Source organism: Elgaria multicarinata, chromosome 9 (genome assembly GCF_023053635.1).
Source record: "Elgaria multicarinata webbii isolate HBS135686 ecotype San Diego chromosome 9, rElgMul1.1.pri, whole genome shotgun sequence".
NCBI lineage: Eukaryota > Metazoa > Chordata > Lepidosauria > Squamata > Anguidae > Elgaria > Elgaria multicarinata.
The window spans coordinates 89,144,512-89,164,601 of record NC_086179.1 but is presented as its reverse complement, the minus strand read 5'-3'; the positions used below and the strand labels follow the sequence as shown (position 1 = coordinate 89,164,601).

Here is a 20,090-nt window from a genome sequence, read left to right as displayed (position 1 = left end):
ACTCCGCTTCACTTTAAGATCCGCCATTTTCGGATCGGCCCGCTCTGCCCCGCCCCCACTCCGCCTGTGCCCACTCCGCTCCGCTCGGAGCTCCGGATCCGGATCGGAGCTCTGGTCCCCCCCCATAGGGGGGGTTACCAGGCCCTGCCGCCGTCGCCGCCCTTGCGGCGACGGCGGCAGAGCCCGGTAAGGAGGAGGGGGGCCTTACCTGCCTCCGTCCGCGGTCCGTCGCCGTCTTCAATTGAGCCCGCGGTTCCACCAGGAAGTCTGGGCCGCAAGTGCGGCCCAGACTTCCTGCTGGAACCACGGGCTCAATTGGAGACGCTGACGGACCGCAGACGGAGGCAGGTAAGGGAGAGGAGGGCGGGGGGCGTTACCGGGCCCTGCTGCTGTCACCGCATGGGCGACAGCGACAGCGGCAGGGCCCGGTAAACCCCACTTACCTTTCCGGCAGAGCTCCGGATCAAGGCGAAGGATCCGCCTTCACCTCGATCCTCTTCGCCACGCTCCGCCGGCCCCCCAATCCTCTTCGCCTCCGCCTTAAGGGCAGGCGAAGCCCCCTGCTCCACTACTGCTTCTCCGGTCCGATTAGAAGCGGAGCACATCCCTACTATCCATGCATGTTTTCTTGGGTGCCAGAAGTAATCAAAGAGAAGCCCGCTCATGAAAACAAGAGCTTCTAATCAATTACTCATCCGTTGCGGAGTACACACAAACCTTGCCACCTTCACTATCACCTTCTTCTCCTTCCCCTGCCCCCACCCCCAAGAGCCCTCAATATTATCTGAGGCAGAAGAAGGGGGAGAAATGGTGGCACTGGCAAAGACAGCAACAGAGGCTCCAGCTCCTCAACAGAGTCTTACATTTCCAACGAGAAGTGCATGGGAACAATATGTCACAATGCATTTGAAGGCCATGACATGCATCCATTTGTGCCAAGAAGAAATGGACACAATTAGGATCCCATTCCCACAGGCATGCTGGGAAATGTATTCCTCCTGGCTGGAATGTGTTGTTCCACCAAGAATCTAGTGTTCTCTACCACCACTGTCACCAGTGTCACTGTCTTAACCTCCTCTCCTGACCCATGTACATTTGAGGGCCTGTGCAGGAAAAGGGAAGGGAGAGAAGGCATTAGTGAAGGTATCAATGAGCACATCAAGTGCCTGTGAATATTCTGCATGCACTTGCTTGTGATATGCGCAAACCACAGATTCTTTGTGCATGAACTTGGAGCATATACAAAGGCTCAAGCTCCTTTCAGGGTAAACAAAAGATTGTTTGTGCAGCCCTAACGTTTACTCAAAAGTAAGTTCCGATTAGGGACGTAAAAGGATTTCATTTCAGTGCGCAAATCCTTCAAACACATTCCTAATCCTGAATGGAAACAGGAGCACGTTTTCTCAAGACACGTTCGAAAACTCCTGAACTAGCAATTGCATTTGAAACATGTATATGTTGAAACACACACATTTAAAAATGCGCAGATTAAATAAAAATAAAAAAATACACATTTTCACTACTTAAGCAAGGGAGGGGGAAGTATACACTTTAGAAAAATGTACACCCAAAATGTGCACTTTTCCCATCTGAAATGCATAGTTTTCCTATTGGAATTGCACACCTCCCCGTTTGAATGAGTAAAAAAAAATCTAGGTTACCAATGAGAATGGAGAACTAAGCTATGAAGTGGAGTTTGGAGAATCTCAATGAACTTGGGGATCCCTATTTCTCCCATCCCAGTGTGTTCAATGAGTGTTACTCCCAGGTAACTGGACATAGGATTACAGCTTATGCCTTTGACAAAACTATCAACTATACACAACCATATTTAACTAGGGTAACAAGATACAAAATAAGGCAGGGCTCCTGCAGATTTAACTGTTGTGATGAAGAGGGGATTTCACCAGGTGCTGCATGCATACAAAGGACACCTGTTGAAATTCCCTTTTAAAGATACAGGAGCCCTGTCTTCCTTCTCATATGGTCACCCTAATTTAACTACTCAATATCTAGAGCTTTTTTCCTCACAATAAGCCCAATTCTTTTCCTCCCGTAACTCCTATAGTCATTACCATATCTTAAAACATGTGAAAGACTATTTACTTATGATATTCTGCAACCATTTATACAAGTAAAGGGTCAAACTTAATAGGCACATCTAAGGAAATTATCATAAATACAGACAGCAAAAACAAAACAGAACAAAACAAAATTTCAAGGCACATGCGCTCGTAATTTAATGTGTGACAAAGCAAAGCATTATTCTATTGAATGAGGTGCTGATGGCTCAGAGGTGATCCCTAGTTCCCCACAGTAATGCAGCCAAAGATCAGAGGAGCAGAGTTTGAGAGACAACCAGGAAATCGGCAGTCTGGCAACTGTTATCTTGAAGAAGCGGAAGAAGTTTTTTGCCTTTTGTTTTTCAAAGGTAGACAGCAATGTGAGCTGTCAACGTGAGCAAGGGGCGAAAGGATAATTTAAAACATCCTGGAAGGGGATGGGGCGGGGAAACCCCATTATTCATTCAGGCCAATGAAGAAAGGGAAACATTTATAGAGAAGGCCCATTTGTAGTGGGGAAAGGACACCTACCGTACCAGGCCTGGGGTATGGAATCCGGCCATCGTATTGAACCCACCGGTGGTCCACACTCTCCTTATGGGCGTAATGTCCATTGAAAACTGCTCTGATGTCAGCCATGCTGTACATACAAATGGCAGAGCCCTTGAATACAGAGCTGGAAGGAACAGAAGCACATCATCTTCAGCACAGGCCACTTATTTCAAAGACAGTTGAAATATTTATTTATTATTCATTTATTTATTGCCTTTTTATACCGCCCAATAGACGAAGCTCCCTGGGCGGGTCACAAAAATTAAAACCATTCAAAGTATAAAACAAACAGTATAAAAACATGATATAAAATAAAATATAAAAGCACAACTAGGAACACATGATGTGAAATACAATATAAAAGCACAACCAGGAACACAATATGCTGTTGGGAACACTTTCTTGACTTTTTTATTTATTAAAAACATCTTTAAAGTAGGGGTGCTTAAAGAATACGATTTTTGCAGGTTCCAATATGAATGGATATGATCCCCACCTCCTGGTCGAATCTATGGATCAGAACTTGGAAACCCAGCATTCCAATGCATTTCTTGACGCAAAACCGCCTATTAAAAAACCTTTTAAAATGCGTATTTTGAGAGAAACTATGTTTCAGCTATGTACTTCAATGTAACATTTCCTGCAGATTTTTTTTTTTTAAAAAAATAGGAGATTATTGCGGAAATGGGATGGGATGGATTTTTGGGTGATGACATGTGCAGAAGTGAGACGGGTTGTAAACAGACTGGTTTGCCATCCCAGATAAAAGGCAGCATCAGAGGCTGTGGTAAGGACATGGTGGGGGCTTTTTAACTCTTACCCTTCCTGTTGTGTTTCCATTTATAACCCTCAGCTACTTTATTATCTCCTGATTATTTTCCCCTCTGGGGAGTAAAGCACCTTGCACTTGGAAAAAATATTGAACGGAGAAACAATGGGAAGAGAAAGGGTTAAGCCATCAACCCGCCCACCCCGCTGTTTCACTGCTCTAACTGCTCTCATGGCTGGTTTTTTTTTCTACCCCCTGTGCTGAAGGCCTGAAACATTGGTTTGTGTAACCCCCCCAAAGGCTTTGCTGAGAAGTCTTTTGTTTAAAGCTTGAAGAACAGAAGGGATCCAACGTGAGAGGTTGTTTAAAATACTAAACGGAGCGCTGATCTTGGATGTTGGCCACATGCTATATTTGTATCTTGCCTTTCCCCCGTGGAGCTCAGAATTGCATTTTCGCTTCAAAACATGCCAGTGAGGTACATTCGGCACAGAGAACGTGACTTGTGCATGGCCACACAGTGAGCTTCATAGCTGGGGACGGGATACGAACTTTGATCTTCCACTTCTAAACCCAACGCTATAGCCACCACACCCACTGAATCTCACTAGGTGGCATTGAGCAAGTCTCTGCTTCTCTGCCTACTCTTTCCTCCTAGAGCTGTTACAAAGAGGTAAAATAATATTTATTATAATACAATCTGAGACCTAGTATTGTAGTGTAATCCAGCCTGGGGTAGTCAGGAAGCTCCGTTTCTGGTCTGTGTACAGATTGGACATGAAGCTAAAATATACCTGGTAGTAGTGAAGACTCCATACACCATAGGATTTCTTTCATCTCTTGCTGTCGGAAGTAAGAATATATCATCTGCAATGGAGAATAGATTGTTTATGAAGGTAAGGCCATGTGTATTTTATTATTTATCATACATTGTTTTCTAAGTTTGTAAATGTGTCACTAACCCCTGAAAAACACACACCACAGTTTAGTTTGTGGTGTGTTGCTCATTGTGAGTGAAGGAGGTGAGACAATGAAGAGATGTCACAACTGTATGGATTGAAAACCAGGCCACATTGATTAAATCTGATCTTCAAAGGGGCATCCCTGGGTGGCTATTCCATTATACAAGCACTAGCCAGTCAATGTAATTGGGCAAAACATTTCTTGCCTGTTGGATGTCTATTCGCTGTTTATACTCTTTGTTCACTGTTTTTAATCTTCATAAACTGCCCAGAGAGCTTTCACTATGGGACGGTATATAAATGTAATAAATAAATAAAGAAAGAAGAATTGGCATCCCTCTGGATTTTCCCATTTGAAGAAAGGGGAGACATCCCTTGTCACATCCCCCTGGGTTGCAAAACAACAGGTGTGCGAGAAAAAGGCAATACTTTCCCCCCAGTGGGGCCACAAAAACCTCAGTGGGAGGCCCTCAGAGATCACCTGTCAGCACCAACGATGCCTCAGAATAATCACCATTCCTATCCAGACAGACACAGCCTGCTCAAACAAGCCTACTTAGGGGAATGTGACCAGCTGAACCAAAAGAAAACCCACCAAATCAATCTATAGTGTGGAAGCACGAGAAAAGACACACAGCAGCCCCAAAATCCTGCTCGGCCCTCAAAAGAGCGACCAGTTGAACACCCACGCTGCATACAGGGAAGGGGGTAGCCATGCTCAAAGAGGCCGGGAGAAGGGCCCCCAAAGGCTAATGTTGCCCCAAAAGCCCCTCCTCCAGTTATGGCACCACTAAAGCCTCACCAATGCTCCCCCACACCTGCAATGCCCCCCCCATGCTGAACGCGGGGTTGGACATTTCACAGAATTTGCTATTTCCTCATTCCTAACATCTAGTACACTTCACTGACTATCCAGACAACCCCTCCACTGAATCCTCCATACCTATAACTGCAAATTCTGTTCGCATGGTAGGCCTGCGTATAGAGATGTACGGACTTTGCAAAATCCATTCTGTCTGTGTTTCATGGATTGTCAGATGTCTTCCATTCTATTGACTGGTCATTGGAAGAACTGGATTTTTTCCAGTTTCCCAAATTTGCACAAATCTGTATTTGCACATATTGTAAAAATGCCTCCCATAAGATTAAATCCCCAAAATGGTACTTTCAGGCATTAGCCTATAAGGGAAATGCATATCTTCAGCCAGATCATCATCATCATCACATATTTTGCTAAGACTAAATTTGTATAAAAACAGTCCACAAGTCTATGGATTCCATGTGATTTGGGAAACACCAGTCCGCTGTGGAATCGGTGAATCAGATTCATAGAAATCCGAACTCATTTGATTCTGTTCCGAAATTCTCTGACATCCCTGCCTATGTATCTGTTCCTTACCACACATATAGAATGTAGCACAGTCTTCCCTGACCTGGTGCCCTCCAGATGTTTTGGGCTTCAACACCCATCAGCCACAGCCAGCATGACCAAGTCAGGAATCCTGGGAGTTGCAGTCTACAACATCTGGAGGGAACCAGGTTAGGGAAGGCTGACATGCGTGTGGCAAAATATACTCAAGTCTGCTCAAGCCCTGCAATATGCCCTTCTCAAAAAAGGGATGGAAGGATTGCAGAAATCAAGTCAGGATTATGGGATATATCTCTGATGATATGCTGCACTGTACACAGGTTGGGTGATATGTGTGCAATGCCTCACCATGTGGACAGACATTAGCCGTATCAACCAGCCCTCAGAAGAAGAATCAATAGAAATAGAAATAAATTCCTTCTGATGCTTACTTCATAAGAGAATTAGTCAGTGTCCAAAGTCCTAAAAGTACAGGCACAGAGCTTAAAATAGTTAAGAATATCTAAAGCTGAAACATTTAAACCATCATTAAGTTGGGCAATGGAATATCATGATTCCAACTTATTTTAAACTCCAAATCATTCTTTCCAACTTGGGACTGAAACAGACATAGGATGACTTGGCATAGCAATATCTATTTCTCCTCTTTTCTTTTTTTTCCACACTGAGCCACACCTGCATGATTCATAGACTTGTGACCACTAACTGAACTGTCTCCCTGAAATGATAAACCTGTTTCTCGAGGATTTTGGACATTATGTCTGAATGCTCCTTTACAATAAATAAATGAATGAATAAATAAATCCCTGCACAGAGATCCTTGTCCTTGATGCACTAGTTTTCAATGTGCATGGATTTTTCGAAAAGAAAAAAATATATGTAAGAGCATTTCCTCATGTGAGGCCCTCTATTCTTTCTAACAGAGTTTTTGTATTACATGCTCTGCACTTCCCAAAGGGCTAGGCTTACTTGCATATTATGTAAACATGCCATCAGGAAGAACCACATGGGTGGTAAACATTGTGTATACTCATACTGGTATGATGGCCACAATCATGTCAGCATAGAGAGGTATAAACAGGGTCTAACTAGCTTAGGGATGTATGAGAATTTTGTTTCAGTTTGCAAATCATCCAAACTTGCCCTGTTCACGACCCCAAATGTGAACATGAATGGGAGAGGGTTTGGGGGAAATGTCTGCACATTTCCAAACTAGCAATCACATTTGAAAAATGCATACCTTTTGGAAAATGCACACTTTGAAATGCACATTTTTCAAAACAAAACAAAACCACACATGCACATATATTTTCACACGTTACGCAAAGGGGAAAAGAGTGCGCTCTTGAAAACGGTGCCCAGAAATGTGTACTTTCTCCATTCAAAATACGCACATTTCCCATTTGAATGAAAATAAAAAAAAAACCATCTTGCAAACAAAAATGGGAGTTAGCCAAATTGAGCTTCAACGTGAAGTCTGGCCAATTTTGGCATGCCTGAACATCCCTGGGTCCCCTATCCCTAAACAAACTATATTGGTTGCATAGAAAAATGAGAAGCATACAGCACCAGAAACAAATATTTTCATTTGAAAGATAGCAACTTTGGTGGTGGCAGAACTGTGCCAGTACAGAACCAGATATGATCAAAGGAAGTCTAGAATTCTGATTCAGTACTCTTTAGGGTTATTATGTGAAAAATACACCCTGCTTATGAATTACTTTTTTCTAGGATGTCTCTTGGGAACTATGCTACTCAAAGTACCCTAAACATTAGAAGGTTATCAGTTAACCTTAACTTAGCCATACACATTTTGGTTTTGTAGTCTGTGTAGTGGTGGGGGAATTGAGGAAAAACAGCAACAATATGAATATCTTTGCATGACCCCACTTTTGATACACCTGGTACCAGCTACCTTTGGATGAAGGCAACTGAATTCATCAATCCTTACATTTTTGTAATTAAAGGGGAGAAAGAGAACTTACGTAGCTCATCAAAATGTGTGTCTGCTCCCTCCGGGCCAGGAATTGAGCAAACAAGCCTTGCTTTCAGGAACGTTGTCCACTTGTTTATCAGACTACGTTGACCTCCCATATCATTCTAATGAAAAAGAAAACAGCTTAATTAATTTCTACTGGATAGAAGGTGTTTTGTTTTTTGTTTTTATCTAAGCAAATTGAAATAGCTGAATACAGGGTCTGGCCCTAACATGAGCCACAGTGAACCAAATGGCTCAGGTGGCCGATCAGGGAGGATAGTCAATTGCTCCCCTACACCATCCTCATGAGGGAGCGCCACTGTCACCATCTCCGTGCCCCCCACCAGCTGTATCTGCTGCTGCTTCTGCCATGCTGCTCCTTGTCTGTATGCCAGAAGGGCACAGCCACTTAATTTAAAACACTAAGAGAATATGGACAGCAGGGCAACGGTAGCCTTTCTCCAGAGTGTTCATTATTCCATGCCTCTTGCTCTGAAGAAACAGTGAGGCATTTTGGGAAATGTGGCCCTGGAGAGTGCCTGAGCCATTGCCACCACTTTGCCATGATAATGGCAAGCATTGTTTAAACCTGAACTTGAATGTAAAAAAATATCTTAAAAATTGAAGTTAAGCTTTTAAACAGTATTTGCTGCTGCGGCAGAAAAATGGCTGAGACTATCTCCAGGTCCATGTCAGCCACCATGACTTGATCTGAGGAAGGACCTCTTCTTCAGAGCAGGGTACTGAGGAGAGAGATGATAGCGGAAATTACCCATCACCCTGCTGTTACTAATGCAACGGATGTAGACACGGAGAAGGGCCCTTTCTACAACTAAGGGTTATCCCAGGAAAATGGAGGGATCGTCCCTGCCTGCTCCAGGGATCCCTTGTGTGGCATTTGGATGCTCAGGAATCATCCCGGGATGATCCTGGGATATAGGGCTGGTGTCGGGGAGGCGAGAGAGGAGGAGGCAGCAAGGGCAAGCTGAGGAGAAAAAACAGTTGAAAATGGTGAGGCAGGAGAGGGAGAAAGGAAGAGGTGCAGGCATGGGGTTATCTTTATCTCAGGCGGCTGAATATGGCCTCTCTTTAGATCAATCATCCTGCTGTGGAAGAAAAAGGGAGCAATGAAAAGGAAGAGGTGCCACACTTTTATTGGCAGTGTTGCTTCAATCAGAAAATGGAATGATGTAAATTCATCAGAACCAGGACTGTTCCTTCGGTAAAACCTCCAAGATATTAAGGGCCATTGGCATACAGCCCACAGGACACAAATATATTCCGTTGTACTTTATTTTGTTTTTCCGACGCATAGCGAATCCAATCAGGACCCTGTTCATGATTGAAATAAGGATGGTGGGACAAAGAATATCTGGGATCAAGCACGAAAAGGCAATAACTGAAGAGCAATACCATGGCAGTCAGGTATGAAATCAGTTGCTTGGTCATTGGTGATGAGAACTGCCTCCAAACTACCAGGAAGAAAACATTTCTATACTAGAAACCTGTTGGTTCTCCACTCCTTTCAGACTGCCTACAAATGAGCGACATAGGCATGTTGTAGGCAGCTGTGCAAGCAAAAACATATTTGGTCTTACAATTTTTGGAAAAACACTCAGGGCTGTTATTTCAGATCCCTGAGATACAGCAAGTTTACTTGTGGGCAAAGAACATGAGCAACAATTTCCACTGTAACAACCCAGAATAAGGCTTTTTCAGTAGCAGCACTTTATGGGACTCCTTTCCTAAGGAAGCTCATCAGGTGACATCTCGATATTCTGTCTAGCGCCTTGTAAAAAACAGACATCCAGATATATGGAAACCAGTCACTAAAATCAGAGCTTATGCCATAACATATTTGCTATTCTTTCAGATGCCGTAAGACACAACAGGTAATCAAGCCTGGCTACCTCTCTGGAATTTAGAGTTAACTGTTGGTGATGATGTGCCTCTTGCTGTATATATTTGCTGCTTTGAAGTAGTTTTTAATTCATTTACAGCAAGATTTTTTTAATCCAATCTCTCTCTCTCTCTCTCTCTCTCCACACTCACAGCATCTGTCATCTCCTTGCTCCATTTCTACTGCAGCCAGCCTCACATCTCCTTATGAGATTTGTCACAGGCTTGTCAAAAGTACTAAATTCTAACCGAATACAGTCTTGGGTGTCTTTTTTTGTCTTTTATTTCTCCAAAGTATCCACTCTATTTGGTAGCATGATAAAAATGCTATGCAGGATCAAGAACAAGAGGAGAATTCAGGAGCAGCAAATACCGTTATCCGTTCTGCAGTTTTGTTCAGCTAAAAATAGTAAAGGGTGTTGTTTTTCAAAATTATGCACGGCAGAATCCTCTTTCTTTTAGCCATCCCTTTTTCCCTGGAAATTCCTCAGATGTGTATATCAACCTGGACAGTGTTGCCATAAGGCAGAACGATGGGGCAGAAGCCGGGGGACCCACTCAGCAGGAAGAGTAAGGGTCCCTCCAAAGCAGCAGCAGCAGGGCTGGCTTACCAAATTAAAAGTCCTTATATCCATTATGCCCAGTCTTCAAATTTACTCTATGCAAAATTCAGCTACTACTATGCTCACTGCAAGGGTAATTTCTTCAGCAGTCTAGGGCTCCCCAAGGTGCTCGTGAGAATCAGATGACATATATAACTCAGCATGACTTACTATCAGCATTTATGTTTTTTGTGGGTCCCTGGTAGGGAAATGCATTTCAGTTGCCAAAAGTCCTGTTGTTATAGAACAGTGGTTCTCAACCTGGGGCACTCCAGATGTGTTGGACTGCATCTCCCAGAATGCCCCAGCCAGAGCTGGCTGGGGCATTCTGGGAGTTGTAGTCCAACACATCTGGAGCGCCCCAGGTTGAGAAAGGCTGTTATAGAAGCTCTTCTCTTCTCTTAAAATTAGCTGTAAAAATATATGTCTCCAATGTTTACTTTAGGGGCAATTTGATTGTAACTGTACATGATCCTAGGTATGTTAGAGGAATCTGGTTGTGGGATAGACCTCAACAAGGTGTTATCAAGGTGGATGTCATTTTGTTTTCCACTAGCTAAATGGATTCAACCTACAGTGAATCAGGCCATCTAACAGATTTTCAATGTTGAATTTGTGCAAATTACAGCCACAATTTCTGCAAAATTGCAGAAATTGGCACAAATTACAGCCACAATTTCTGCAAAATTGCATTATTGGGGCAAATTATGGAAATCTGCATACGTTTTGTCTGTAGTTGGTGCAAATCATGGAGGTTTGCGCAGATTTTGCTGTGATTTGCACAAATTATGCAAATGTGTGCAAATTGTGGCCATAATTGCAAGAGCCAGTGTGGACTGGGAGTCGGGACGTCTGGGTTCTAGTCCCCACTCAGCCATGGAAGCTCACAGGTTGACTTTGGGGCTTTCACGGACGCTCAGCCCAACCCACCTCACAGGGAGGATAAAATGGAGAGGAGTATTATGTACACCACCTTGGGTTCTTTGGAGAGAAAAAAAGTGGAATATAAATGCAATAAATAAATAATAAATAAAACTATATTTGCGCAAATTACAGCTCACACAAACAGAAATATACACAAAAAGCCCCCAGATTTCAGGGAAAACCTGGAGCTTGGTTTACAAATGCAAACTGAGTCGGGCACACTTTGGAACTCCAGCAAGCTCAAAAAGGGCCAGGTTGCCCAGTGACTGACATCCCTATTGAAACACAATTATTCTATCCACAGATTCAGGAAATACACCAATAATCATGAGCATTTCTCAGGAATTTACTGTACAGGAAGTTGAGTTGTACAGGACAGAATATCCAAAAATAAAACTAAAGGTATTCTACAGCAGTGTACAGCCTTAGGGTAAATCCATATTTTTTAACCAATTTATGTCAGCTGAAATTCTCGCCAAATAAACCGGCTGGAGGCATCTATTAAAGAATGTAGAATTATACAAGGATATGTATGTATGTGTATGTATCAGCAACAAATTATGTGATGAGGATTTGGTATGCACATTTTAAAACCAGGTTGACACAATATGTGGAAAAGTCTGCATATTTGAGAAGAACAGTGGCTCAACCAAAAATCACTATTTCCATTGCAATTCTATACATGTTGACTCAGAAGTCTCACTGAGTTCAATAGAGCTTACTCCCAGGTAAGTAAATATGGGTTTGTGGTCTTGAAATTCATAAATATTACCATCTTCGTGCACCCGTATTGTAGCAAGTGTCATTTATTTCAATGGCATTTACTTCTGAGTAGACATGTGCTGGTAAGGACATGCTCCTATGTATATTTGGTCAGTTTCAGCTATTGGGTGGTATAGAAATGAAATAAAGAAAAATAAAATAAAATAGACAGACTGAAAAATGCCCTACAACTCTCAGGATTCCTCAGCTAGCCGTGCTGGGAGTTGAAGGATTTCTTTCTGTCTAACATGCATATTAAGCATCTCCAATCATGGAATACAACAACTAGATCGCAGGCCTTCTTTATGGTTACACCTGTCTTTGAAATTTTATTTATTTATTTATTTATTATTTATCATATTTATACCCCGCTCCTCAGCCAAAAAAGGCTCTCGGAGCGGCTTACAATTAGTTAGCAAAAAAGACAGTCCCTGCCCTCAGGCTTACAGTCTAATAAAGTCATGACACACAAAGAAAAGGAGTTCAGGAGGGAAGACGGAAAAGAGAAAGAGAGAGAGAAATTAAGTGGACTGGGAACAGGGCTGATGGGATTGTCCTGCTCCCAAAGAAGGGGAGTACAACTGGAGCAGGCCATGATGTTTCTTCTGCCTGCTCCTGTCCCCTTGTACTTTCTTCTTCCCCACAGGGCCAAGATGACAGTTTGCCCTGTGGGGGTGAGGGAAGAGTCCAACTGGAGCAGGCCATGATGTTTCTTCTGCCTGCTCCTGTCCCCTTGCTCTTTCTTCTTCCCCACAGGGCCAAGATGACAGTTTGCCCTGTGGGGGTGGGGGAAGAGTCCAACAGGAGCAGGCCATGATGTTTCTTCTGCCTGCTCCTGTCCCCTTGTTCTTTCTTCTTCCCCACAGGGCCAAGGTGACAGTTTGCCCTGTGGGGGTGGGGGAAGAGTCCAACAGAAGCAAGCCACGATGTTACCTGCTCTGTCCCTTTGGTCCTTACTGACCAAGAAATTACCTTACTGACACCTGGTTGATGGCCTTGCAACTTCCCTCCTTCTAATTAGTCAACGTGGAGGATCAAAACGGCCCACTGTATGGGCCACGTGCATGTTGTTTACTTCCTCTTTCAAAAGAGCAAGTAATGAGGGACAAACGCATGGGCACAGAAGCAACGGTAAGCAAACATGATTTCCCAGTGTGATGATGACGCTCTTATAATGTTCCCCAACAGTTATCAGTGCACTCCAATCCCAATAAAAAGCAGTAGTGACATCCAGCTTATGGACTCTTGCTTATGTAAGCTCACGTGACAATCAGGGCTATTCTGAAGTGCTGTAGTTGCTAGTGGTGCTCTAAGTGAATTCCATCCCCTGCCAACTTTTGCCATCTGCTAAGCAACAGCACATTATATGATCAAGAGATGACTGGGATTCTATATTTCCCTTTTCATGTTTAACATTTGTGGCTTCTTCATTTCCTTCCCTTTAGAAATATGCCTACTATGCCTCCCTGGGCAGTTGATGAACATCAAAAGATTCTCAATTATGCCCCCCGGAATGCAAAATATATCATCTTGCCAATGAACTGATGTGCTTCCTTCTACACACACACACAGGCAGTAGCTTTGTTTCTAAGAAATTTACATAGTCCACCCCAACCCCTGCCAAGCAGTTGCCTACTTGGTCTCTACATTTGACTGCTCATGGCCACAATAAATCCCTTAGTCTTTAGGGTGCCACAAGAGTCTTTGTTAGTCACGTTTATAATAGACCTGACTACATCGCTGCTTGAGACGTCTCTAAGAGCTTTCGTTTCAACACAAATAACACAAATAACATTTTAATTAGTCCCTCCTGCTTCATAATCTCATAAGCTGTAACAGAAACTAACACATGACTTGAAGGTCCTCCTTTCAAAGTACAAGGAAGTACCTATAAACACGCTGCTAGTCACACTTGCACCCATGTGTTAGAGGCACGTATGGGGAGATTGCCAAGTGTGAGTCTGGTATTTTACATTGGGAAACCTCATATGGTAAAACTATAATCACATGGAAAATTGTAGGTATTCCTTTTTTTAAAAAAGGAAATAGGAAATTTAGGGTGATTAAATATCTGTGAGAGGCCCCTTAATAATAACACAGACTCTTGTGGCACCTAAAAGATTAACAAATATATTATAGCACAAGATTTCATGAACTAGAGTCTACTTTATTTGTTTTTGGTGCAATATACTAACATGGCTGCCCCTCTGGAAATTGTTAAAATGGAAGGCCCTTTAATAATATTACTCTAGTAACACAATATAACTATCTTGTAGACCATCACATATTGTTCAGCATCTCTCTGACTGTACTCATGTTTGGCAATAGTAGTTGAAATAATCTCACAGAGGTACCTGCCTAAGAAAAACATGATGATTTCAAGGATATTGTATGTTAAGATTTTAACTTCTAACCCAAACTTATGTAAGTGCTGCATCTATCAAGAACCTCAATGACATCTACAAACACATGGCCATAAAAAGAGCATAGGGCTGGGATTCAGTGTATCTCAAATGGATTGTATTCTTCATTTTTTATATTATTATTATTATTATTAGTGCTTGGCTGAAAATTTGGACCATTCCATTTTTGGCATTTCATGAAGGACGTGGGGGGGGGGACAAAAACATGGGTGAAATTGGCTAGGAGAGGGGTGAATTTTGGAGAACTTTCTCCTTGGGAAGGGGGACAGGGTTTCCACATACCTTTTTAAAGTGTAGCCAGTTGTTGAGGGGTCTTCTTTCTTCCTTTTTTCCCCCCCAGAACACCCTCGGCATTTCTTCCTGAGTGCTTATTGGAGAGGAGATGGAGATGGTGTTGTGTTTTTTAAAAAAAAAAAAATTAGGAAGAAGCCCCCTCAGCCACTGGTAACATTTAAAAACAGTATGTGGAAATCCTGGCCCTCTCCCCAAGGAAAAAAAATCTGAAATTTTTCCTCGCTCCATGCAAAAGAGGCAAAACCCAAACAAACCCTAATGCCTCTTCCGCAGGGGGAGCGAAGGAAAATAGGGGGCAGGACTCGGTCCAGCAATAATAATTATTATTGAAACAAGCGATGTTTCTTGAAAAAACAATTTTCTGTATATGAGAATTTGAATAACAACCTCCGCCATCCCCTCCACTCGCATACATATGCTCTTTGGAGACCTAGGGCATCTCTAGACAAGGGTGGTGGAGGGCGTCGATCTCACAATTTTATTATCATGAGATCGTCGCCCTTGTCTACATGCAGCGTGCGACATCGTGGCTGCCATTTTTTTGGGGGGGAAATAAAGGAAAAGGATCGCACGAGCGCTTGAACGACAGGTAAGTTTTTTAAAAAGGCCAAAAAAACCTCGCCCTCCCTCCACCCCACCCCTGATGTTCACAGAGCTCCTGAGGAGCTCTGTGCCCTGTGCCTGGTTCCTGGCTCCTTGTGGTTACTCACGAGGAGCTGTGACAAAACAGCGATGGCGGCCCAAACATTCTGTGGTCTTGGGATCATCCTGAGACCGCGAAAAAATAGCAATTGATTGGTAGGGTGATATCCCGGGCCAAGGGAGGGATCATCCCACCCTGCTCTCAGGATGCCCTGTGCATCATGTGGACGCATAGGGATGATTACCGGGATATCGCCCTGTCTAGCCATGCCCCTAGTACTTCAGAACCTCGCTATCACATACTTCAGAACCTTGCTATCAGAGCAAATCCCACAGGAATAGGAAGGAAAGGGATTATTAGGGATCATAACCATTGGTTCGTGAATCAAGGGAGTCACTGAGAAATTTCAGCTCAGTATCAGTTTATCTGTACTCTGGACAAGTGGTGTCCTCTTGATCAGAGAAGTGACAGAGCCTGCAGCCTTTGCAGTACAGAAAGACTACGAAGATATTAGAAACAAGAGTTAGCATCAGTTAATAAAATCCAGAATGGGCAGAGTTACGTCTTGAGCCTAACGTTTTTTTTAAATAACAAACTAGGACTGATGATTAAGGATAAGGCTAGACTCTTATCACATGATTGTCACCATAATACTAATAAATACAAAGCATTAGAAAACTAACCAAGTCCCAAGAATTAGAAAGTGGTATGTTAAGGGCAAAATCCTAGGCATATTCAGACAGAAAAAAAGTTCTAAAACTCCCACCATTCCCCAGGCAGCCATGCTGGGGGTTGTAGGTCTTTTTTGTGTTTAAACATTCAAAGCATTGTGCCCTAAATTACTGGATTTTGCAGTTCTAAATCAATTAACCTAGATTTATTAGTGCTGGTAAGGAAGAGAAGTCTTGAGCTATGTATGAACAACAATGGAAATGGTTTTATACAATTTGGGAACAATCAGCAAATTCTAATGGTTGGTAATCTATATTTGATGATATTGGGAGGGAATCTACACGTCGTACTGAGGGCGCTTGCATGCGCCCCCAGTACCTCCCCAAAATGATGGTGTAGATTCTGCCTACCTGCAGCCCAGAAGAGACGGAGGAGGAGGAGGCTGGGGAATCCGGCCGTGTCCTTGCCGCCACCACCTCCCCGCCGGCCTCCTGCTGCCGGGATAAGAGCAACCCGGGTCGGAGAGCTCGGCTTCCGCCGAGCTCTCCGACCCGGGTCGCTCTTACCCCGGCAGCAGGGGGCCGGCGGGGAGGCGGCAAGGACGCGCTTATGGTGCGTTAGAGGAGGCTTCAGTGCGGCCTGGAGCCGGATTCCCCTCTGCGTCATGTGGAAGCACAGCAGGGAAACCGGCTCTCAAGGCGCGCTAAGGCCTCGTCTAGGAACGCCCTGAGTCTTCTCTGAAAGGCAGAGCCATGTGTCCCATGGCAAAATGTGCATTTAGTCAGATTCTGTGATAACTCACTTCAGTGGGGGATATCAGCATCTCTCCCATTTGGACACAATCAATAAGTGTGTGCAAAGAAAGGGTGAAGGTCTGCATTCTGTGTGTCATGACATTATGCACTGCATCATGGGAGAAGCAGCCTCCACTAGACAGATACCATGACAATGTCATACTGCGCAGAATACAAAATGTATACTTTGTCATTCATAAACAAGAAAAGAACAGATGTCAGAAAGAATTTAAGGGAGCATCTGCAACTTGCCATTCCTAAATCTTACTGTAAGTAAAGATGACACCCATCTAGGGGAAAAACACCTGAAAGCATAGCTTTCTCGGACATCAATCAAGCTGGAGGACACCAGGAAATGCAAATGCATTACACTTTAAAAGTAGTAATTATACTGAACAGCTGCATCAGTCAAACCAAAGAACAAGTGGAATTTGAAGAAGTTGCTTATTAATTAGCGCCTGTGGCAAGTTATGCAAAAGAACTGATCAAAGCAAATTCCTGGCAGGACAGCAGGAAATAACTGAAAATCAAAAAGAAAGATGCTGGCATCATAAATATCTCTTGAGTTCTCTTTTCATTCACAGTTTAGCCGATAGCACCACTAAAAGCAATAAGATTATCCAGCCACAATTGGTTACATGATAGAAAATACTCTGGTCAGCCTTAATAAATTCACTGAGCTGTTCTATGCTGAAAATTACTCTGGTGGGCTTTCTAATTTTCTCAGCTCTGAAGGGTTATTTACTTTAAATGCACCATTACATTTGCGGTTCCCAAGTAATAGTACTCTGTCTCGGTAAATCCATCATTGCTCTACAATGCTTTCAGGCAAGAAAACCAAGTCCCTGCCACAATGAGGAGCTAATATGAATTGTGTCTTGTTCACAGGATTTGCTGTTAAAAGTGTTGTGGTTATTGATATAATACTGTATTGTCTCACAGTAAGAGAGTATTTTGGTAGCATATGAAGACAGGAGTGAAAGATAGTCCCTGACCAACTAAGCTCTGGGAGTTCTAGGCATGGGAATTGATGTTCCCAGAGTTCATTATGGAAGTAAAGACTCCATTAGAGATTCTTTTTCGACATTCCCGAAATACCCAGCAGCCTGGGATAAGATAGGGTGTCATAGGCGTCGGACTGGCTCCAGGAGTCTGACAGGCTTCCCCAGTGCATTTGTAGGCCCACACCAAGGCCCCATTTATGCAAGGTTAAAGATGCAAATGGAGGCTTTACTCTTGCGTAAGAAGGGCCATTATGGTCACCATTTATGCAGTGGGGGAAATTCTGTAACTTCCTGAGACTACACTTTCACGCTCCAACATCACAAGTTGCCTTGGGTTGCCCTTGTGTCTGTTACAAGATAATATGGTTGGAATTGCATAGTCTTAGGGCTGAACCCAAAGGTGCCAGGTCAACAATGGCCCCATTCAGAAGACACCTTAAAACATGGCTTTAACCACAGTGGTTAAGCCAGAAAGCCAGGCTGTGTTCAGAAGACACCTTAAGCCACGTCTGAACTTGCCTAAAGCAAAATTTCTGGGCAAATTTGGGGGTTTCCAAGCAAGTGAAGGATCTCAAAGAATTTTGAAAATCCAAATGTGTTTTGTTAAGGCGAGCGGCATCTTATGGGGACTGCAGGTCTTATTGTTAGGAGCTGTTCAAATATAAAATCACCTGCTTACCTTCAAAATTCAATAGCAAATGAGCTTTGCAAAAGACATTAGCTTTTAATTCTGTTTCTGTAGAATTCTCATGCCAAACTCATTCATATTCATTTTCTCCCGCTGCCTCCCCTTTTACAAAATAACCATTGAATCTGTGAGACTGAGTATGATGGATGTGTGGTGATGAGTGAGTGATCGCTGACTGACGCAAAGCACCGATTACATGGAAAAGGAGACAAAAATACAGGGAACAGAACTCTGTTGACTGCAGCTGGGGAATGAAGCCTGAATTATCAACTGTATGGGAAATGTCCTCAATTTTTTTTTAGAAAAAGGAAGGCTTTACACACTGAGCAGATGTATGAAGTCAGGCTTTGTGAAAGTAGTGACAATACTTCTCTTCCACCAGCATGCTCCTGTTTATCCAGTATAAAAGGGGACTATGAACGCAATGGCCTTACTCAATATAATCTTTTTCCAATTGTTCGTGAGATTTTGCCTGGTACAACAATAAAATAAAAACGTTTGCAGTAAGCATGAACAACAGTGACTGTAGAATGAACTGTACCTCCTTTTTCATCACATTTAAGCTCGTCCATGCAATTCAAATATTTATATTGCATGGTTGCTATTATTTAAAGCATTGATTTCTGCACCATGCATTACTCAAAAGGTTATTTGCACAGACCCAGAGTTGTCAGTCTGTGCTTTATTAAGAGTGACTGCTACCTTCCCGCTCCATGAGGGCTAACCATGGCATAAGCAAGGATGTGACCAGTGCTTGGTCCTACATTGCAATTTTTTTAAAAAATAGCAAATATATAATTAGTTTCTAATTAATTTAAACCATAACATGAACTCTGATGATTATAAATTATTATTGGCATTCTGATGACATAAGTAACAAGCCAGGCCTTGCTCATGTCAGACCTTTTGCAACCCTTGGAAATGTACTTCTCATAAACCAATATAACAGATCCAGGCTGGGACCAAGTTCCTGAATAGCAGAGATTTGACACCATTTTCTCTCACACACAGTCAACAGAAAGGTATGGTGATGGCCAAGAAGACCTGATTTCTGTTGTCCAGACCATGACACTCTCCATATTCCCATGATGCCAGGAGGTTTAGGTATGCTGTGGAGCATTCCAGGCCTCAAATAAGTCCTTGGCCTCAACAGCAGGGATCAGATATCTAAAATATCCAGGATGAGGAGGGGGCAGAGGACCTTATCCCCATCATTCATGACTGGACTTCCTTGGGAGTTTATAACCTTTGACATATACTAGTTGACCTTTTCACATCAGGACCTAGTGACTCATAGGTAGGCCTGAGTCCTTTATCAGTCCTGTTTTGATGCCCTAAAGACTCTGATAAGTCTAGCTCTCATTCAAACTCTATCTGAAATACCCCATAACTCTTTGTTGGTGGTGAACCCCAGCCATCATAGATTTTGACATCATCGCTAACCATAATCAAGCATCTCTAACAACTTACATTATTCCGCAGATGCTTTTCTGTATTTAGCTTTATAATATGCAACTATTTTTTCTGCTATTAAAATGCTTAACTCCCCTCCCCTCCCCTCACCCTTTATGCATGTCTTTCCCATGAATAAAATACTCTAGAGGGGGGGAAAAAACCTAGCATATCTAGAAGAAGAACCATCTAGCCCTGCTCACTCCTTGGTGTGCCAGGGGATGTTATTGTTTGTTTGTT

General features: G+C 43.0%; 1 protein-coding gene across 1 annotated transcript in view; it reads right to left on the bottom strand.

The window, feature by feature from the left end:
* The window catches only part of SEMA3D (semaphorin 3D), a 221,924-nt gene that overhangs the window by 54,629 nt on the left and 147,205 nt on the right, over nucleotides 1-20,090 (bottom strand). Inside the window, exons 9-11 of the mRNA XM_063134307.1 lie at nucleotides 7,701-7,815; nucleotides 4,179-4,251; nucleotides 2,595-2,739 (exon numbers count right to left, since the gene is read on the bottom strand). Coding sequence (XP_062990377.1) covers nucleotides 2,595-2,739; nucleotides 4,179-4,251; nucleotides 7,701-7,815 — 333 coding nt within the window. The remainder of the gene's footprint in view (nucleotides 1-2,594; nucleotides 2,740-4,178; nucleotides 4,252-7,700; nucleotides 7,816-20,090) is intronic.